We start from the raw sequence: 18,666 nt of genomic DNA on the forward strand, positions 1-18,666 counted from the left end.
CATTGGCTTATTGCCTGCAGTGTATCTTTCCCATTATTCTGACCAAAATAGATGGTTCTGATTGGAAGCAGAAAATACCTACTCATAACCACTCAACCAAGGCAATGAAAGCAGTCAAGGGGCAAGTTTTAGAAAGTCAAAAAAATCAAACTTTTAAGTAGATAATCAAAACAAATCAACAAATCAACAAATCAAATTCAAAACAGCAAAAGTAAGACCAAGTCTATCTCCCCCTCTCACTGTTATTATATAGAGTTTGATGAAGATTAGGTTTTGATGACAGGTTTGTCCCCTTGGCCTCACAACTACTTCTCGGCTCCAAAGACCATTCTTTGCAAAGACCCAAGAATTTTCATTGCATTTGTGCGCACATAAGACCACCAATTCTCTTGGGTTTCTTTACTTTCCCTTCTCTTGATCATCTCTCTGCCTCTCTCTTTGTTTCATTTTTTTTCATCTTTGAAGGTTGAAAATTTTACTAAAAAGGAGTGTGAAATGTTGGATTATTACGAGCAGCTTGCTGCTAGTCCTTACAATGATTCTCTTAAGGTTCTTGAGGCTGATATTCAGCATGCCAATATGCTGTGAGTGCAACCCCCTTCCTATTTTTTCCTTTCCAATTTGCTTTTTTGTGATAATATTGTATTTTGAAACTGGGTTTGAGAAACGTGAAATAAAGTTATAGGCTTCTGAGTTTGTACTCTTAGTAATGTAATGTTTTGTAATGGTTTTTCTTCCATATTCAACATTTACTATTTTGAGGTTGAATCCTACTCTGCAATAACGCATGGGTTTCTATTTCCTTAATAATTTTGGTTTTGGTTTTGAGGGATTGTTTCTGCAAAAAATAATTGGGGAAGAAAGAGAGAAAAGAAAATAGTTATTTTGCATTTCAGTATTTTTATTTGTTCTGAAACTAATATCTATTTGGGTATGTGGACATAATCTGCATACAACGCCTTTTGTCCTCGCTGTCATCGTTATGCTAAATGAATTCCAAAATTTGTTGTCATGTTGACCCCAATTCACAAGCTTTGATCTTTATGTTGGATAATGAGCATGCTAGGAAGTTTGCAAGTCTTCTGTACATAATCTTGGATATATACTACTGGATTCCCCCAGTTATTTTATCATTACATTCTCTGCTGGCTATACTAATATTGGGGGTTTGCTGAATATTTGCAATGTTAAAAGTGGCCTGAGGTTCGGTCCATGGTTTTAGGAGCACGACGTCCGGTTCCTTGCTTACCTTGTTTTATGAATTTGTTGCTGACCCTTCGAATGTTTTGCTGAGTTAATAGACCTTTTTTTTGGTTGATGAAGTTAAGTGACTTTTGATGTTACTTGAATAAATATATGTTTGCAGGGCAGCTTCCATCCCCAGACGCAAGAGTGGTACGGTTCTTCAAATGAAATTGGTTTACAATCACTTGGCACCCATTTTCCTGTTTTTGCTTCAATGGATTGATTGCTCCTCTTCATGTTTACTTTCAAGTTACTTAAATCTTTTCCACATAATTGTATATAAGGTTGGTTTCTGCTTTTCATTTGTTTATAGAGCAAATTAGTAGTTTAATGTTTGTCCCCTCGTAAGAATGAAATCCAAGTTCTTGAATGTTTCTGTGTTTGCTTTCATATGTCTTCAGGTGCGCACAGATGGGAGGTCAAATATCTCTTCATGTGGAAGGAAAGCTACCATCAGCGAATTCTACAGTTTGTAAACTACATCTCTACTCTTTTTAGTAGTTTAATATCTGTAAAGATCCTACTTGAACAATATTTATGCTTAAAATACTTAACAGCTTCCCTTTTTAAATGGATCTCATTTTGCCTGCTGCTTTCCAATTTTCATAAAGCATTGCATTTGGGGTGTAGCCTTTCTGCTTTTAAACTTTAAATGTCATCAAACTTTGCGTAAAGTTACATGCTGCCGCGTTTGTGAAATTCATCTTTATTCATGTCTTCCCAACCTAAAACTGCAGATGTCATATTACCATCCCTTCAGCGTCTCCATGGTGATTCATTGGAGATGGATATCACCCAAGAGGAAGCTCTAGAGATGGCTGTTAGGAAGAGATATGAGGATAAGATAAAGCTTTCAGATGTAGACTTGGAGAGAGAAAATGAGTGTGGCATCTGCTTGGAGCCTTGTACCAAAATGGTTTTGCCAAACTGTTGCCATGCCATGTGCATTAATTGCTACCGCGATTGGTATGAATAACCTAGTTCTTCCTTAATCCCCAAAAATAGTTGTTCTTTTTTTTTTTCTGCTTTAGTCACATCCAGTATCACCATATGATGATGGGGCACATTACTTATAACAATTGTCACATATTTGCATCTTTATGTGTTATAGGAACACAAGATCGGAATCTTGCCCGTTCTGCCGGGGAAGTATAAAGAGAGTGAATTCAGGGGACTTGTGGGTTCTGACATGCGGCAGTGATGTGGTTGACACTCAAACTGTGTTGAAGGAGGATATGTTGCGGTTCTATCTTTTTATTAACAGCCTGCCAAAAGATCTCCCGGAGGCTCTATTCTTAATGTATTATGAGTACTTAATTTGATCAAACATGCTAGAAAAAAATGGTGTATAGAGAGAGAATTGCCAATCATCACATGTACAGAGTCTGGCGAGGCTTTCACATTGAAAATTTCTTTTGACTTCAACTTGTGCAAAATAATGTACATGCTTTGTGTAAGAGATAAAAATTATATATATCACAAGAGACTTCTTTTATCATGCAATTTTGATTTTGTGATGGAAAGGCCATCAGGCCATGCGACTCCCATGTTGCAATTAGTGAGGAGTTCATTTGCACAGAGAACAATTTTTCTTTTTTAACCTTTCTTGGATGATTAAATCCCATGGCACCAAGAGTGCATCATTTCCTTAGTTGAATCTGATTCAATAGCTTTCGATGATAAATATTTGGCGATTTCGTAGGTGCAATTCCTCCCGAACAACAAATATTTAGAAACAAGTAAGATTCGATCAATAGTTCAACAAGTAAAATTTTTAGAAGATTTTCTAAATTATGGAAGTCTGGGAAGTGTTCTCAAGCAGTAGTAACTCTAGCACTGATTATACCATCCGATGTTTTTTTTCTTTTGCTTCATAACTACAATATACTCTGATCAGAAGCAACCCAGCAAAGTACTAAAACATTAAGCTGATCCAAAAGCAAGCAGTTCATCCATGACGCAGTTTCATGTCCAACAAGTAACTGAAGGGAGGGTGAGTGGCCTTGCCATTGAGGAACATATCAGTAAGTACCTTGTACATGGCTTCAGTGAGATGAACTCCATCCCAGTTTATGTATTGGGAAGGGCTTGGACAGGCACTAGCAGACGGTGTGCCACACACGGCAAACACCTCGAAGTTGTAGGGGTCACCTGTCCCACAGCAGGCCTTGAAGCTCTCCTTGAAACCATACTGGTTTGGATTCTTCATGACTGTGAAATAGGCATTCCAGTAATCAGCATAGGTGATGACAGCATGGGGAAACTGTGTCCTGAGTTGTTGCAACTTGGCTTGGAGGACAAGGTTATGGCTATAGGTTTGGTTGTTTGCACTCTTCACACATCCTATACCGTCTCTATCGTCTTCAGGGGCTAAGGTCATGGCTAATGGCAAGCATCCTGAGAGTGGCAGGCCTTGCACAACAACATACTTTGCACCCTTCTTTAACAATGCCTGCAAAGTAACAGAAACATCACCGTCCAATTAGCCAAAGTTGAAATTGGATCCTCTACTTATGTTTTTTAAACTCATATCAAACACAATGTTGTCTTAAGATTTAGAATTAGGATTCAATTTAGGATTTGACATGGAGAGCATATATTGGAAAGCAACCTAAATCCAGATAGCCAAAGTCCTACCTGCAGAAAACTAGTAACTCTACTGATCCCAAGCTGTTGAATGGTATCACCTGGTATACCAGATCCAATGGTATAAGCATAATCATTGACCCCAATTTCACCAACCCAGAAAAGTGTATCATCAAAAGCTGCTGCTTTGCATGCTGCTCCAGCCACTTTGCAGCCCTGGCTTTCCAAGAACTTGTCAAACCAGAGGAGCTGGGTTTGGATGGACTGAGGAGTGATTGCAAGGCTCAGGTTGTTCTTGACAAAGAACTGGTGCTCTATGGCTGTAGAGCCAGCAACAGCAAAGTTAACCCCATGAGCAGCATCTGTAGCATTGCTCATTATGGAACGGTAAGGTTTCAAGTAAGGCAAGGACAGTGACTCAGCTATGAAATCGATCACTAACCGCCCGTCGGAGTAGCGGTTGGTAGGGCGGTGAAAGAAAGTGGTGCCATATGGAGGGTTTGAGACATGGCCAAAACCACTAGGGCCTGTGGCAGATCTTGTGTTGCCTGTGTCTGTGAATGAATCACCAAAGGCATAGATTTTCTTGAAGGGTCTTGGTCTAGGGTTTACTTTGGTTGGGGCAGGAGAGGCAGAACAAGAAGAAGAGGAGAGGATGCAGATGGTGGTGATGGCAATGAGGGTGTTTTTCCAAGAGAAATATGTGACTGAAGAAGAAGCCATTGTCTAACTCTTCTCAAGGCTTCCAAGCTTTACTTACTAGCTAGCTAGTTTTTCACTCTGCATGTATGTACTCTGGCTTATATACTTTTTATCTTTTTCAAAATGGCAAATATGTCCTCCACCTATTTGAATGGAATTTCCAAGTAGCTTTTTGGCTGTCATCAACTTAGTTTAGCTCAAGAAAGGCAAGTATACATGTAAGTTAACTTAGTAAATTACTGAAGGAGTATTAAAAACTCTGTATGTACTGCCAACATTAATTAGTAGTAACATATAATTTATGGATTAATTAAGCTGGAAATAAAAAGATTTATCCTTCATAATCCAATATACAACAAGAACCTCATACATTCATTTCCTTCATGTTAAAGATTGTTAAGCACTGTGAAAAAGGTGTTTAAGGAAGGGAGGTGAGAGTTATAAATTCGGAGCTAAATATCTTGAAGTAGTTGAAGGAAAAACAGTTGGGCCTTAAATGAGCAAGCGTCCACACTCAACTTCTTTTTCTTTCAGCAGATTGAGAGAGAGAGAGAGAGAGAGAGAGAGAGAGAGAGAGAGAGAGTGTGAGAGAGAGGGTAATTTTCTTTATTCTTTTGCTTCTATATATTTTGACCTCACAAGTCGGTGCTTTGATGCACATCCTTAAATATTGCAACCACCGCTATGACCTCGCCCACAAGAAAAAACCTCATTTATTATTAGCATTCTTTTGCAGATAGATGTGTTAAATGATAGTCATGGACATATTCAACCAAAGCCACAAGCACAGGGCATGTAGGTAAAAGGCATGGTATTCAACTCTAGCGTCTGTAGGCCACGCGCATAATAACTATGTGTCGTTGATGCATGTAAATTTTATAATACATCAACATGGTCGAATTGTACACCCTTGATGGTCTTATAATATTTCTCACATGAGAACATGGTCGAACGCTATCTTTAGGCAGCTAAAGACATGTTTGGAAGCGTTTGATGGTACCAACTAGCTAGCCAGGTTAACGTCAGTAAACATGATGTGTGTGTCTATATGCGTGGCTGCACCAAGTCATAGCCAGGAGAACTTTGTGACACTTAATTGCGTGAAATATCATTGCAAGAGGTGGCAATTCCCAACACGGCACCATAGACTACTTGAAATTCACAAGAATTTATTTAGATAAACTCATAAAAGGATCAAGGACAATTTGGGTCAACCTTCCAAATCATTGTAAATAAATGAGTGAGTTTTGGTCAATCATAACTCGATTATGATATAATTAATTCGTTTAATAAACGGGTCGTGTCAACTTGCTTACAACCGAATGCATTTTAACTTGTCCAATTATGTTAGTTTAAATTTTTATAGGATTAAAATTATCTTTTTAATTGGGGCCTATTAATAAATTGGGGTGGCCTGCCATAGCTGTGTCCTAGATCGTGTTTTGGGTTGATTGGGTTCAACACCTTACGCTATTTCCTTGGATCCCAATATACCATATGAAGGCCCAAATCAGAAATTCCCTTTGCTTCTCTTTTTGTAGTGCATGTAGATTTTGGCGGCAACACACATTCTTATCTTAGTACTCTTCGCTTCCTAATTTCTCTAGGTTTTAGTTGAGGTTTTTAGGTAAGCTTAAAAAATTTCATGATTTGTTTCGGTCACAATATTAATATTGTAATTAGGGTTTAGGGTGCGTTCTCCTGTTGCTTTTACCTCTGAACAAAAAGAGAGAATTCTTGAAGAAGAAGAAGATGATGATGGCGGAGGAGAAGGATTGGTTTTTCTATGTTAACATGGATGATGACCTATTGGTTCTAGACATTAGTAAATTGTTGGCAAGGAGTTCTCCGAGGCCCGAGTTTAAACTTGTTCATGGCTCTTATTTTCCAGACGGAAGGAATGTACCAGAAGGCATGAGATATATAATTGTGAATTCCAAACCCTATATTGTGGGAGGTAAGTCTTGCCCCAAGCGTCCTAGCGAATCTTTTAAACCCAACCTTGAAGTCATTGACTGTGAACCCACAGAGGGCAACAAAACTACAATTCCCACGACTTTTGCTCCCAAGGTAAATCCTGTGGTGGTCACCATAAAGGATAAAATCTATGTCATGTCCACGGAGCCTGTCGGGTACGAGATGGAAGAAGAATCGCCAGCCCTCTTCGAGGTTTTCGATCCGGTTACCGGGTTGTGGACAGTCCTCCCCAATCCCCCCTTCCCCGTTGGTACTGATGTTGTCCTTTTTGAATGTTCTTGGGGCGACACCCTCGTTGTGAGGCACTGGTTACGCCAAAGATATTACGTTTTTGACACCCTTCAAAATAAATGGGAGGAGGATGATGCAATTGCATCTGGCGTCCCGAAGGCATCTATCTCTCGTTTTGCAGAATTCAAGAACTTTCTGGTTAACGTCTATTATTGGGGTGGAGATGTTATTGCTTATAGTTTGGATCCGATCAACGGCATCCCGAAGCCGGTTGGGGAGCTAGTTGAGCTTCGGAAGGTGTTATGGCAGCCTTGTCTAGAGTTTTCCTCAACTTTCGTCAGCCATATGAGTGGTGATGATGGGCTTATGTGCATAATGAGTGGTGGCTGGGATCCGTCGAACAAGTTTTGTGTACGTGTAGTGGTGTTCCAACTGCTCGTTACAAGCCTTGCTCCTGGTGAAGGATTTCGCGTCAATGCAGATATCAAGGCCAACGAAACTTATTATTTCAAATATTATTCTTTCAAACCGACTGGCGATCTACAAATCAGCTCAGTTGCAATGACGTAAGAAATTATTACAAGTCCCTCAAACAAAACATTTGCTTTTGATTGGTAATTATATTAGATATATCTTGGCTAATTTTACTTAACGCAAAACTTCTGGTGTTCTTTTTTGTCGTTTCACAGGCTTGATCGTTCGGACAAGCATGACAATAAGCCTGGTGCAAGTTGCAAGAATGAAAATCTTCCTAAGTTTGATAGGTTTGTACTTAGTGCATGAAATCTGAATAGTTTGGAATTATTTTTATTTATATTTATCAGTAGCGCCTAAGACATGAATAATTTCTTCTGAGATGTAGTATAGAACCAAATGATGGGCCAAATCCTAAAGTGAAAAGCTGAATTCAAATCAACTAATACAATTCTAGATATATAATTAGCCTGGTTCACATACCAAAACACCATATGCACCTAATACAAAATCAAACAACCCGCAAAAGCAATTCTAGCATGTTATGCATACCAAGCCAAATTTTGTCATCGGGTCTCTCAAGTTAAAGTCTGTCATTGAATCTCAAGATGGCGGCAGCTTTACTTCTATTATACCGTTTCCTAAACAACACTGCCACCTTGTTGAACTCGAGACTCGAAAAAGAGTCTTACAGTAGAATAAATCAAAGAAGGTTCAGCCATTGCTCCATTTCCGTAATCCCCACAAGCCAGCCTCTTTGTGACAGGCGGGATGAGCGACACTCCAAGTTCATCAATTGACATGATATGTCGCTCCGTGAAGGGATTCTTCCACATCAAGGTGTTCATGGCTGGTGCAACAAAGAAAGGCTTGCTGTAGTCCCATGCTCGTACAACACAGGTGAGTAGATTGTCACACAATCCCCCAGCAATCTACGAGAAAAACACGGATTCCATTATCTCATTCTTGCCATAAAAAAACAAATGGAGGGAATGACAACTAAAATTTGAAAGTTATACAGAAGATGATAGTTTGGGTCACCTATCTCATCCTGTTGCTAAAACAACTTTATAAATGCACAAGATTTCTGGATTGCTACCTTGCCCAGTGTGTTTGCTGACAATGGGGCAATAACCAAGATATCAGCCCAACGGCGGAGCTCAATGTGAAGCACACTATCACCCATTTTGTTCCAACTGGACCACTCATCCTCATCGGTGTACAGGATTACATCCTTGGGAAGTGATGTCCTATCAATGAAATGCAAGGATGCTCTTGTGGCAACTGCTTTTACTTCTGCCCATTCAGAAAAACTATGGCAGAGGTTGCCAAACTTTATGGCCGCTACACTCCCGCTAGCAGCAAGTAGAATCCGAGGCCTCCTCAGAGCAGGATTGGCTTGTATTGGCTCCATTTCTGGACTCTCAGGTTCAGAGCCAGACATAGCCTATTCAAAAGATTCCAATCAACATCAAAACAATTTGAAATTAAAGAAAATCAGGTTATCCATTAAACCTTCAACCTATTATTTTGGAAAGTGCCTAGATAATGCCTCAACTTATTCCTTTAAAAAAACTGAGAGATCCAAGATTAATATGAACTAATGCACCTCTTAAGAACATAAATAGGACTAATCCACATGCCTAAGGAACCAAAAAGAAAAGGCAGCCATGACAGAACAGAAGATCTAGGTAACAGACAAATCATTCAGCCACTTTGTTCAGCACACCATAAAACTTACTCAAGAAAAGCATATCCATTTACATGATGATTCATCCCAATTTAAGGGCCAATTTAAATCTAACAGTAGAAGATTTAAATCTTTAATTTACAGAAGACAGCCTCTTACTTTTTCCAAGACAAGAAACAATTCAATGGCCAGAAAGATTAAAAAGGAGAAAAAATTATCTCCCAAATGAGTAAACCTAGCTAAACATACAAAGCACGCAAAAGAAGCACCTGCTTACGTTACAATAGCACTAAGTAAACTTAGAGTGAAAGAAAAAAAATGGGTTCTACAAATATCTAAGTTCATATGTCTTCCAAACAAGAAGGTGACAATCTCAGATAACCAATTGAATAATGACATACAAGAAAACCACTAAACTGGCTGATTAGAAAAGCCATAATATGCCAATGAACATTATATAAATGTTTTCTACAAAAAACTTGTGTGACGATCTTAAGATGTCGAATTGCAGAATTAGGCTTCTAAATGAACTAAACATACCCATATGCACCCGCCCGACTGGTGAAGGTGATCATTCATGGTGATCTTGAATGATCATAGTGAAAAATAAAGGGAATTTCTTGCTGCAGGGATGCAGGGAAGCCTCTGAAACTTTCTTTTCTTTCTCAATGACTTAATATCAAACACCTTTGCTACATTTATACACAATGCTCTCCCTTTCCCGCCCAATCCCAATAACGTACTAACAGAAAACTAACTCCTGCAAACCCACTCCTGACTAACTTGCTGACTCGGCCAGTTTGATATGTTTGAACCATGACAACTTATCAAATTAAAAAATAAATAATAAAAAATCAAACGAAATTTAAATTTTCAAAAAAAAAAACTTTTCCTTTATTTTCTACTCATCCAAACGGATCAAACACTAAAAAATCTCAAACATCAATCAATGTTTAATTCGTATTTAATCCCATGGAATTAGCACTAAAACGATACAAAATTCCAAAATTTGAGTGAGAAACCCTTACTCACTCGGAGTGGTGAGTTCCCTTCCCTGTGTGCGGTTTGAGTCGTTCTAGGGTTTTGCACTGAAACTCAACGAGTCAGGTGAGTTACAGGGCTCGAAATGCACTGTCTTGACCTTCCGTTGAAGGGAACCGGTCGGTCACAAATCTCGTATATGCAGAGTGCTTCAAAGTCCAATCCAAACTTTCAGAGGAGGTCAAGCGACGTCGTCTTCTGTTTCAGCGAAACGCAGTTTGAGCTTCGTGGGCTTTTTTACTTTTTCCCCTTTTCCCGCTAGACAACTGGGTCTTGCCCACTTGCTATTAACTCTCTGCAACTGGGCCTGCCATCGAACACATGCACATCGGCTTTTATTTATTCTCTTTTCCTAAATGGCTTTTTCTTTTCCTTTTGTGTTCTATTTTTCACGAAACAAAAAACATTTTTTCATTAATTTTCGAATGAATTACAAAATATGAAGATAATTACAAGCTTGTTTAAACATATTCCAAACATTTTGTCAACAAGATCTGGTTTACTAATTTATCCTTGGTTTCAGGGGATCTTCTCTGGAATCACCCTCTTCGGTTAATATTCGGGCCTCTCTTATCTCGTTATGTTGTGGAGAGGTTTTTTCTCCCAACTTTTGTTGGGTTTTGTCTTGTAATACTTTAGCTTAGTTGGTGTTGTTATCACAATCTGTATTGCAAGAACCTCCTTCTAGGGCTGTGTTCTTATTGTTGTATTATGGGTTTGTGCCCTGTTTATTGAATTGATATTGTTTTCCCAAAAAAAAAGAAAAAAATATATAGTTTACTAAAAAGGGCAGTTATTTGTGGACATGTGACTTCATATTTGAACTCCCGTAACAACCTTGTAGTGTATATGTGTGAAATCCCACTTCTCTTGTAATTTGAACTATCACTTATATTAAAAAAATATATTCCAAAAATTTTATGTTTGATTTGATAATGGGATGAAGTCCCATTATCATGCATTTGAAAAAGATATATTTTTTATGATAATCACATAAATTTCATCTTATAATTCCTAAAAAAATTCATAAATCAGTTGTATGGAAACAACAGTACTTTGGCAATATAATTTTAGAATCACACCTTAATATTCCTTATTCAACCACAAGGGAGCTCTGCATTGTATTTATCGTTACTAGTATTTTTCTTTAGCAATTATTTTTTTTTAAAAAAAAAACAACCTATCACAATGAATTTTCGTTGGCATAGAACTAATTCGGTAAATTTTTACCGGCATAGATATGTCTTATGTAATCTGCAAATTTTTACCGGCACAGACATATGTCAACGAAAATTAGTCAAGAAAAGTAATAAAAAAATTATTAATAATTTATGTAGTTTAATATTTGTAATTAAGTAATAATTTAGCCTTATTTAATTATTTTAATTAGTGATTATATTTTAATTATGATATCTTTAGTGAAAAATTAGTATTTAAATATTTTAATTAATTTCATAAATTATTTGATGAATAGTAATTAATTATTTTGTGAACTTTTTCTAAAACTTATTGTTATACAAAATTAGTTTTTAAGTTTAATATTTTTAATTAGCCTTATTTAATTACATTAATTAATGATTATATTTTAATTATTATTTATTTAGTGAATAATTAGTATTTAAATATTTTATTTTATTTAATAAACTACTTAGTAAATAGTCATAATCTATATTTAATTATCTTAAATAATTTAAAATTATTTTTAATTTCATAAATTAAAGATTGTGAGTCTCTCTATTTTACAATAAGTAAAATTAGTTGTTAATCACTAAGCTTAAAAGTAGAGTGGTAAGGGGCAATATAGTGGGATGTGGGATGTGGGCTGCAGGGTTGATAAGTTTTTTTGTTTTTTTTTCCCTTCCTGCCGGGTGTATATTTAGAGGTAGTTTAGGAATAGGGAATAGTGAGGTTTTCTTAGAAATTATAAAAATTTGAATTAAAAGTTGGAGTGAACTTAGAATATGCTTTAACAAAGAAGTGTGGAGAAAAACTCAAATGCTAATTCCCTTGCGCCTCAAGAATTTTAATTGCAAAGGCCCTATCATCCGGTACGTAGAATGGGGGATCGGAATATATCTCAACAACCTTCTGCCGCCGCCGCCGCTCTGCTCACCTCCGGTCAAGATGTTCAGGTCTCTGCCTTGATGATGGTTTCACGCCAACACGAGGTCCTGCAAAATGTATGTGAGATCGATAAATCTTTGCGCGAACTGTGCTAGAGAAAGGAGATGGAGAAATCTCTAGCCGTGCTTTTCGCCCAGCAAACCCAACTGATCGATTTGACGAAATCAATGTCAGAGCAGCTTCGTTCACTAGAAACCAGTCCACCCGAAACGACGGCGATTCCAAATTCCACAAGGTCAGTGCATGGCTTCGTGTATTTCATCTTCTTTTCTCTGTAAAGTTGTTGGATTTTGTTTAAGTTTTCTCTACTATAACTATTGCTGCATGCATATTTAATTATTCAAAGATTCTGCTTGAAATAATAACCAGCTCCTATATTTTTCTTTGATGATCTAGTTCCATTCCATCCGCAGTTTGTAGGAAAACGGGCAAGGCATGTTTACTGTTTTAATGTTTGTATTTATTCCTGTGTGTGTATATATATATCTCTGTTATCAGCTTGCCCATGGATTTAGAGCCGGCATCAATGACGTTAAATCAGGGGGAAGCTATTAGATCTGTATATTTATTTGGGTTTTCTTATATGAGCGGAGAAGTAGCTAATGAAATCTTTGAAGTAAAATTCAAACAAGGAGGAGGAGTCATGCATGAACCCCGAGTAGTTCGACTTGTTGCCAGGTTCAGTGAGAAGCATGAGCCTATTGGCTATCAGGCTGCACGGATTTTTAACCGTTCCAAATTATACGTCGTTGCACAGGACGGTGGATATATTATTGATACGAAGTCTATGTCAAGATGTTCATCTCTTCCTCTTACCCAAGGCTATAAATCAACACCAATTGTTGTGTCTGCATATGACAAGCTGTATTGTCTTGAAACTCCATCGAACTTGCGACTTGTTCCGGAGCCCTCCTTCGAGAGTTATGATCCTGATCAGAACATCTGGGAGAAAATGACTTCTTATCCATTTTATAATGATTATGACACCCATACGAATATAACTGGTTATGCTGTTTGTTATGACATTATTTTGTTTTCATTTGGTTGCTGGAAAGAAAGGAATTTCGATGTCATTGCATTTCACATCAGTAGAAACGAATGGAAGCTAGTGAAACTTCATACTTCTGTTTATTTCCCTCCTTTCCTAGGTAGGGCTGTGGTTATAGGCAAGACTATCTATCTATTCCTTATATGGGGAGGAATTTATAGCATTCTCCTTTAAGAATTACAAAGCTGATGACGGTAGTCTTGTATATTACCTAAGCCAACAGTTTAGATTGCAAGGCCTTGAGATTGCGCGCCCACCATTGCCATTTGCTATGGATAGGAGTGAGTATTTGGTTCATTTGGGGAATCTGGAATTTTTCCATGTCAACACAGGGTGCTGCGATGCCGATCTCCCAGCTCAATATTTTTGTATCACCATGTTTCAAATTTTTGTTGGAGGAGGAGGAAGAGATATGCTTAAGACCATACATTCAACTGTTCTTTCTGCGGATGTAGAGGACACTTGGTTGAATCTTGCTTTCTGCTTAAGTTTCCTTTACGTTTCTTGTGTTTTCATCAATAACATTAATTTGTGCATTGGAATTTTGTTACTTTTTGTATGTAGCAAGGTTTTTTATTGTTATAACTCAGTGAGTGCGAGGATTATGAACCTGAGGAGTGTGTGAATCAGCCAAACCAAGAAGAAACCAGTCTTGATGAGAATTTATTTATGGTGGAACATTGGAGAAAGACAAAGGTGAAAGAATTGTGTTTACATGAAATCTTTTTGTTTATTTAATGTCCATGAATCAAAAGAATCAATTTTTTTCATTACATGAGTGTTTTTATTGGCCTCTGAGTCTAATTTCTTGCAATATAATTGGGTTTTGCGGAAAGAAGACATGCATAGACAGTATACTTACTCAGCAAGATGGTAGGGGCCAGGCATCGTGAAAGAGTGCATTTTGGGCGAACCGGCACCTCGTTGTTGGGTTTAAAATGAAACTTCAAAAGCCTTGGATACCCTCATATTATATTATAGTATCAGTGAATGTGAATTTATGTATGCATTTGAATCTCTAGTTATTATGCAGCAGCATATATATAATTATCAATTGTTTGTATTCTGTTACCTACCCTACTTGGATATGCAATTAATAGTTGGTTTTTCCAGATGTAGTTCAAACTTTATAGGGAATGGATCTTGGTTTTTGCTCCATCAAGTCCTAAAGTGGGTCTGTTTTCTGGTTGTTAATGGGTGGTTCTCTCTCTCTCTCTCTCTCTCTCTGGATGTCGCCATGATATGGATTCTCTGCTTTGTGAAGAACAGCAGGTTCCGATAAATGTTGAAGAATAAGTTCAGTAGCGTCTGTGGAGAAAATTTAACTCTTGCACAAAATTGCCTTTTGAGGCAATCTGGCATTTGGGTTTGTCTAATTTTACTTGGGGGAATAAGCTGATTCTTTATGTACTTATGGAGTAACAAGAAGGCTTTAATTCCCAAACGGAGGCAGGCTTGTTGGTTCAGTCTGATGGAAGATTATATGCATGGCTTACAAGTTGAGGAAGGTCATTGGCATACGAGATTCCCAATTGCTGCTGGGCCATTGGCTGTCCTCAAAGGCGCCACATCTGGCAAGGTCTATGCAAGAATTCAGTAGGAGACAGGTTCAGTTTTCTTCCTTTGACAATCTATAAATATATCCCTTGAGCTACAAGTTGGAAAATAAAGATGATGCATGGGGCTCCACAATGACAAATATGTATCTTCAATTTTCTTTTCTTTTCTTTTCTTTTGTTCCACTTAAGGGGATCAAATTTCATGTTTCTAATCAATTCTCTTTCTAAATTTGTTACTTTCTAATAGATCTCCAAATAATTTTTGTCATGAAGCAGCCAAAAGAAGAAGAAACCAAGTGTGACGTAGGAACATGCCTTTCTCAATTCGGGTGTATTCAATTGATTATTTTAGGGCCTTCATATTTTATTATTTTGAGAAAAACGATGTTATAACACTCATATATTCTACTACTATGTATTGTTTAATTTAATTAAACTATTATTTAGAGACAATATTCCATATGACACGTGTATGTTGATAAGCATTTAGCAAGATCTCTGATAAGATTTTAATCTTCCACTCGTGACCAATTCCGTTCCTTTGAAGTCCGGGACATTTTTCAAACAATGTGAGTAACAAAATAAAGTACAGAGAATAAATTTGTAGGGAATGTTTGGATGAAATGAGTGTGGAAAATATTTGATAAAAAGAAGAGTGGAAAGTCGTGAATAAGTAGATATTGTGATAGAATTTGTAAGAAATGAGTGAGAATTTTTTTGAATAAATTTTGAGGCATTTATAGACATATTTTAAGTTTTTAAAATTTAAAAAATAAAATAAAATGAAGCCAACAAAGGAAATTTTGAAAAAATAAAAAGAAAAGGCTGCATATTATTCAAAAAATGGATTTTAGCCTCCAAACCCTAAATCCAAGTCTCGAACCAAAAATCATAGCTTCTGAACTTATCCAAACGTTTTCCAAAATCGTTCGCAAGCCTCAAACTCTAACCCTAAACCATTATGTACTTAGGACTCTATTATTCTTGGATAGTCACATAACTCGACCTTGGGCTTTACAATTAAGGTTTCAATCTCAATCTTGGGTTAGTACGACATAACCGAACCTAATCTAGACTTGTCTCGGTAAATTTAATTATCTTAAATAATTTTGTGGACTTTAAAATTATTTATAATTTTTGAAATTATTTTAAAAATCATAGAAAATTATTTTATCATTCCAAAAATGGATTTCAGCTTTCAAACCCTAATTCCAAATCTCGAAATAAAAACCTTAGCTTCCGAACTTATCCAAACTTGTTCCAAAACCTTTCACAAGCCTCAAACCGTAACTATAAACCTACTGCATGTAAGAACCAAAAACAAAATATCTAAAAAGTAAGGAAAATATCTTTTAGTGAAAAGACCATTTTGCCCTTGCATTAATAATGGGGGAAAATCTGACTTTTTGATCGAGAAAGAATTTGGGAATTCTGCTTGCGCCATTGCGTAGAGCACGGCGAAAGGAGTCCGTAGACATGGAGTGGGGCCGAATCGGAGTTGTAACGAAAAAGTTATGATCAAAAGAGTCTCAGTGGCATAACCGTAAATATTTCGAAGTTGCATCTATATAAACCCAGACTCTGCGCGAAACGGGCCGCCGACTTCCAGAAGGTGCTGGCGCCGCCTCCAAGCTCCAATGGCCACGGGACCGGTGGCGTTGGAACCGCCATCGAGTCCCCTACCTTCTACAACCGACCTCAACCCCGGGGGCCGCCCTGAGCTGGCCGGAAAATCATGTTTTCCGAAGGAGGTTCGTCCGAAGCTACCCAAACTTCCAGCTCGAAATTCTCCTTCGTTTCTCCACCAAATCGATCGAGTAAGGTATGGTTTCTCAGCTATTTTTCGTGCTCTAGCTGATGGGTATATGGGGTTCGATCGATTTTAGCTCTAAGGGGTTCGATTTTGAACTTGAAAATTCGGCCGAACTTCGGCCCTTCGAAACTACTGTTTCCGGTCACTTTTTGGGGGTGGTCCAAGAACAAAAGTGACTCCAAATGGGGTGTTTTACCTAGGGTAGGAGTTTGGAGTCTTGGTTCCGAGATTTTTCGGCCACCCGAAATCGCTTTGGACACCCGATCTGTCCCGCGCGTGTGGTGGCGCGTGGGCCAGGGTGGTGGCACGGCTCTGGCCAGTTTTGAGGTCCTCGTGTCGTCACGAGCGCGTGGGATTTCGCGGATCTCGATTCGGAGTCCGTTTGAGCCCCGAACGGATTTTCCATATCGCGCGATCCGTGGGTGCAGTGTCGTGTAATTGTTGGATCGCGCTGAATTTTGGATATGTCGGTCTACACGATGTCAGGATCGTGTAGGATTCGACGGATTGCGAATCGGAGTCCCGGATACTCCGGAATCGCGAACCCTGGGGCTAGGGTTTGGGTTTTAAGCGATAACGCGATTTTGGCCAATCCGACCGTCCGATTCGGACCAAATTCGCAGAACATGGTTCCCGCTGTATGAGAAACCTTCAGGGATGATCAGATTGGCCATCGGACACCGTGGACCCCACGGGTCTCGGGTCGGCCGACCTGACAGGCTTATCGCTTAAGCTGAACGTCGAACCTCCCAAAACTGTTCCAAGCATTGAAAAAGGCTATTGTGGGCATAGGAGAAGTTGGATTGAGATGCGCGTATTTCTAGGAGCCGGGGGCAGGGTGTTTAGTTGAAATTCTTTTTATTCAGCAGTTTATTAATTTAATCTTTATGGATAATCAGGCATCAGAGGTCCAGCCGATCAGCATGAGGAAGCTTCAAAGGGCCAAATTAGCTTGGACCATCTGTGAGTGGACCTTCTTTCATAAATCAGATTTCATGAATGATTGATGTGCTTTTATATAAATAAGTTTTATAAATGAGTTTATATTGATTTTATATAAATAAGTTTTTAGAAATGAATTTATTTGAATAAGTTTCTTTATTTGATATTAAGTAAGTTTTATTACGGTTCGGAACATGATCAGTACAGTAACAGTTCTATAAATCTGTGCTGCTTATTCACCAGTTATAGAAACAGAGTTTGAGGTTGAAATTAGATGAGACAGCAGCACAATTTGTGATTTCAGTTGTTATTTAGATTTTTCTAAAGGCTTTTATTTTAAACCCACCTCGTACCCATTTTCTTTATGGTGATTACCCAGAGTCGGACCGATGTCTACGGACATCCAGTCTGATTATAGTTCAGTCAGTGCACTTGACTTTGCCTTACGAGTTTCGGGGACGCTCGGACCGTGAGTGCCAGGATTTGCTGCTCGGCAGACTTGGTGTCCCGAGACCTGCCAGGATTGCGGCTCGGCTGACTCTGTGTCCCCGAGACCTGCGAGGATTGCGGATCAGGCTGACTACGGTCCCCTGCATCCTGCCAGAGCGACTCGAGCTGACTTGGTGTCATCGAGGAATCTGCCGGCGGGACAGGTTGATCATAGTCCCCTGATTTCGCCAGTTTGCGGCTCGGGTAGCCTGCGGGACGCCCGAGACCTGCCAGGGAATTGACGGATAAGACAGGGGTACAATTAGGTGGTAATTTTAAAGAATTTTAAGCTCTTTTATATAGTTATGACTTTCAGCTATTTTATACTAGCTTCTCTGATTTTTCAGGCCTTTATACATTTATATAGTTTTGTTCAGTTATACAAGGTTTGAGTACAGTGATTTTATACAAGTTTGATTTCAGTGTTTTATACAAGCTTTGATTTCAGTACTTTTAAATAAAATTTATCGAGCTTGAATATAATTTACATAGAATGCTTTGAGTTTAGTATGCTTTAAATGGAGAATACGTATTCAGTTTTATTTAACTATTTTTATAGTGGGGGTTATTATGATTGATAAACTGTTTTCAAGAATTCTTATGTTTGGTCCACTCACATTTTCAAACTGTTTTCCCCCCCAGGCCGTAGAAGTACGCGGGATCCACCACCGGGCCAATTATAGCTTCCGCACCAAGGTAGAGTTTGTAGAAAATCTTTGAAAACTTGAAAACTTTAAAGTATGCT

General features: G+C 38.2%; 4 protein-coding genes across 5 annotated transcripts; 2 read left to right on the forward strand and 2 right to left on the reverse strand.

Moving 5' to 3' along the window:
* The first annotated feature begins 173 nt into the window (after positions 1-173).
* LOC117627695 (E3 ubiquitin-protein ligase AIRP2-like) lies at positions 174-2,748 on the forward strand. The gene is made up of 6 exons (XM_034359895.1): positions 174-211; positions 284-584; positions 1,367-1,529; positions 1,647-1,713; positions 1,983-2,211; positions 2,357-2,748. Exons 2-6 carry the CDS (start codon positions 496-498, stop codon positions 2,565-2,567), a joined length of 759 nt encoding a protein of 252 aa, XP_034215786.1. The 5' UTR covers positions 174-211; positions 284-495; the 3' UTR covers positions 2,568-2,748.
* Positions 2,749-2,988: 240 nt separating this feature from the next.
* On the reverse strand, positions 2,989-4,617 carry LOC117627694 (GDSL esterase/lipase At3g48460). Its single transcript, XM_034359894.1, has 2 exons — positions 3,883-4,617; positions 2,989-3,697 (listed from the first exon to the last, which is right to left on the reverse strand). Exons 1-2 carry the CDS (start codon positions 4,552-4,554, stop codon positions 3,194-3,196), a joined length of 1,176 nt encoding a protein of 391 aa, XP_034215785.1. The 5' UTR covers positions 4,555-4,617; the 3' UTR covers positions 2,989-3,193.
* Positions 4,618-6,441: 1,824 nt separating this feature from the next.
* Positions 6,442-7,574, forward strand: LOC117626907. Its single transcript, XM_034358706.1, has 2 exons — positions 6,442-7,307; positions 7,431-7,574. Exons 1-2 carry the CDS (start codon positions 6,448-6,450, stop codon positions 7,522-7,524), a joined length of 954 nt encoding a protein of 317 aa, XP_034214597.1. The 5' UTR covers positions 6,442-6,447; the 3' UTR covers positions 7,525-7,574.
* A 56-nt stretch (positions 7,575-7,630) lies between these two features.
* Positions 7,631-10,203, reverse strand: LOC117626908 (probable phosphopantothenoylcysteine decarboxylase). Of its 2 annotated transcripts, none has more exons than XM_034358708.1 (3): positions 9,938-10,203; positions 8,315-8,662; positions 7,631-8,147 (listed from the first exon to the last, which is right to left on the reverse strand). In XM_034358708.1, the coding sequence occupies exons 2-3, from the start codon at positions 8,657-8,659 to the stop codon at positions 7,857-7,859; spliced, it is 636 nt and encodes a 211-aa protein (XP_034214599.1). In that variant the 5' UTR covers positions 8,660-8,662; positions 9,938-10,203; the 3' UTR covers positions 7,631-7,856. The 2 variants fall into 2 exon arrangements, with proteins under 2 accessions (XP_034214599.1, XP_034214598.1); XM_034358707.1 differs by having other exon boundaries at positions 9,934-10,165.
* Positions 10,204-18,666: the final 8,463 nt, after the last annotated feature.

This window comes from Prunus dulcis, chromosome 5 (genome assembly GCF_902201215.1).
Source record: "Prunus dulcis chromosome 5, ALMONDv2, whole genome shotgun sequence".
NCBI lineage: Eukaryota > Viridiplantae > Streptophyta > Magnoliopsida > Rosales > Rosaceae > Prunus > Prunus dulcis.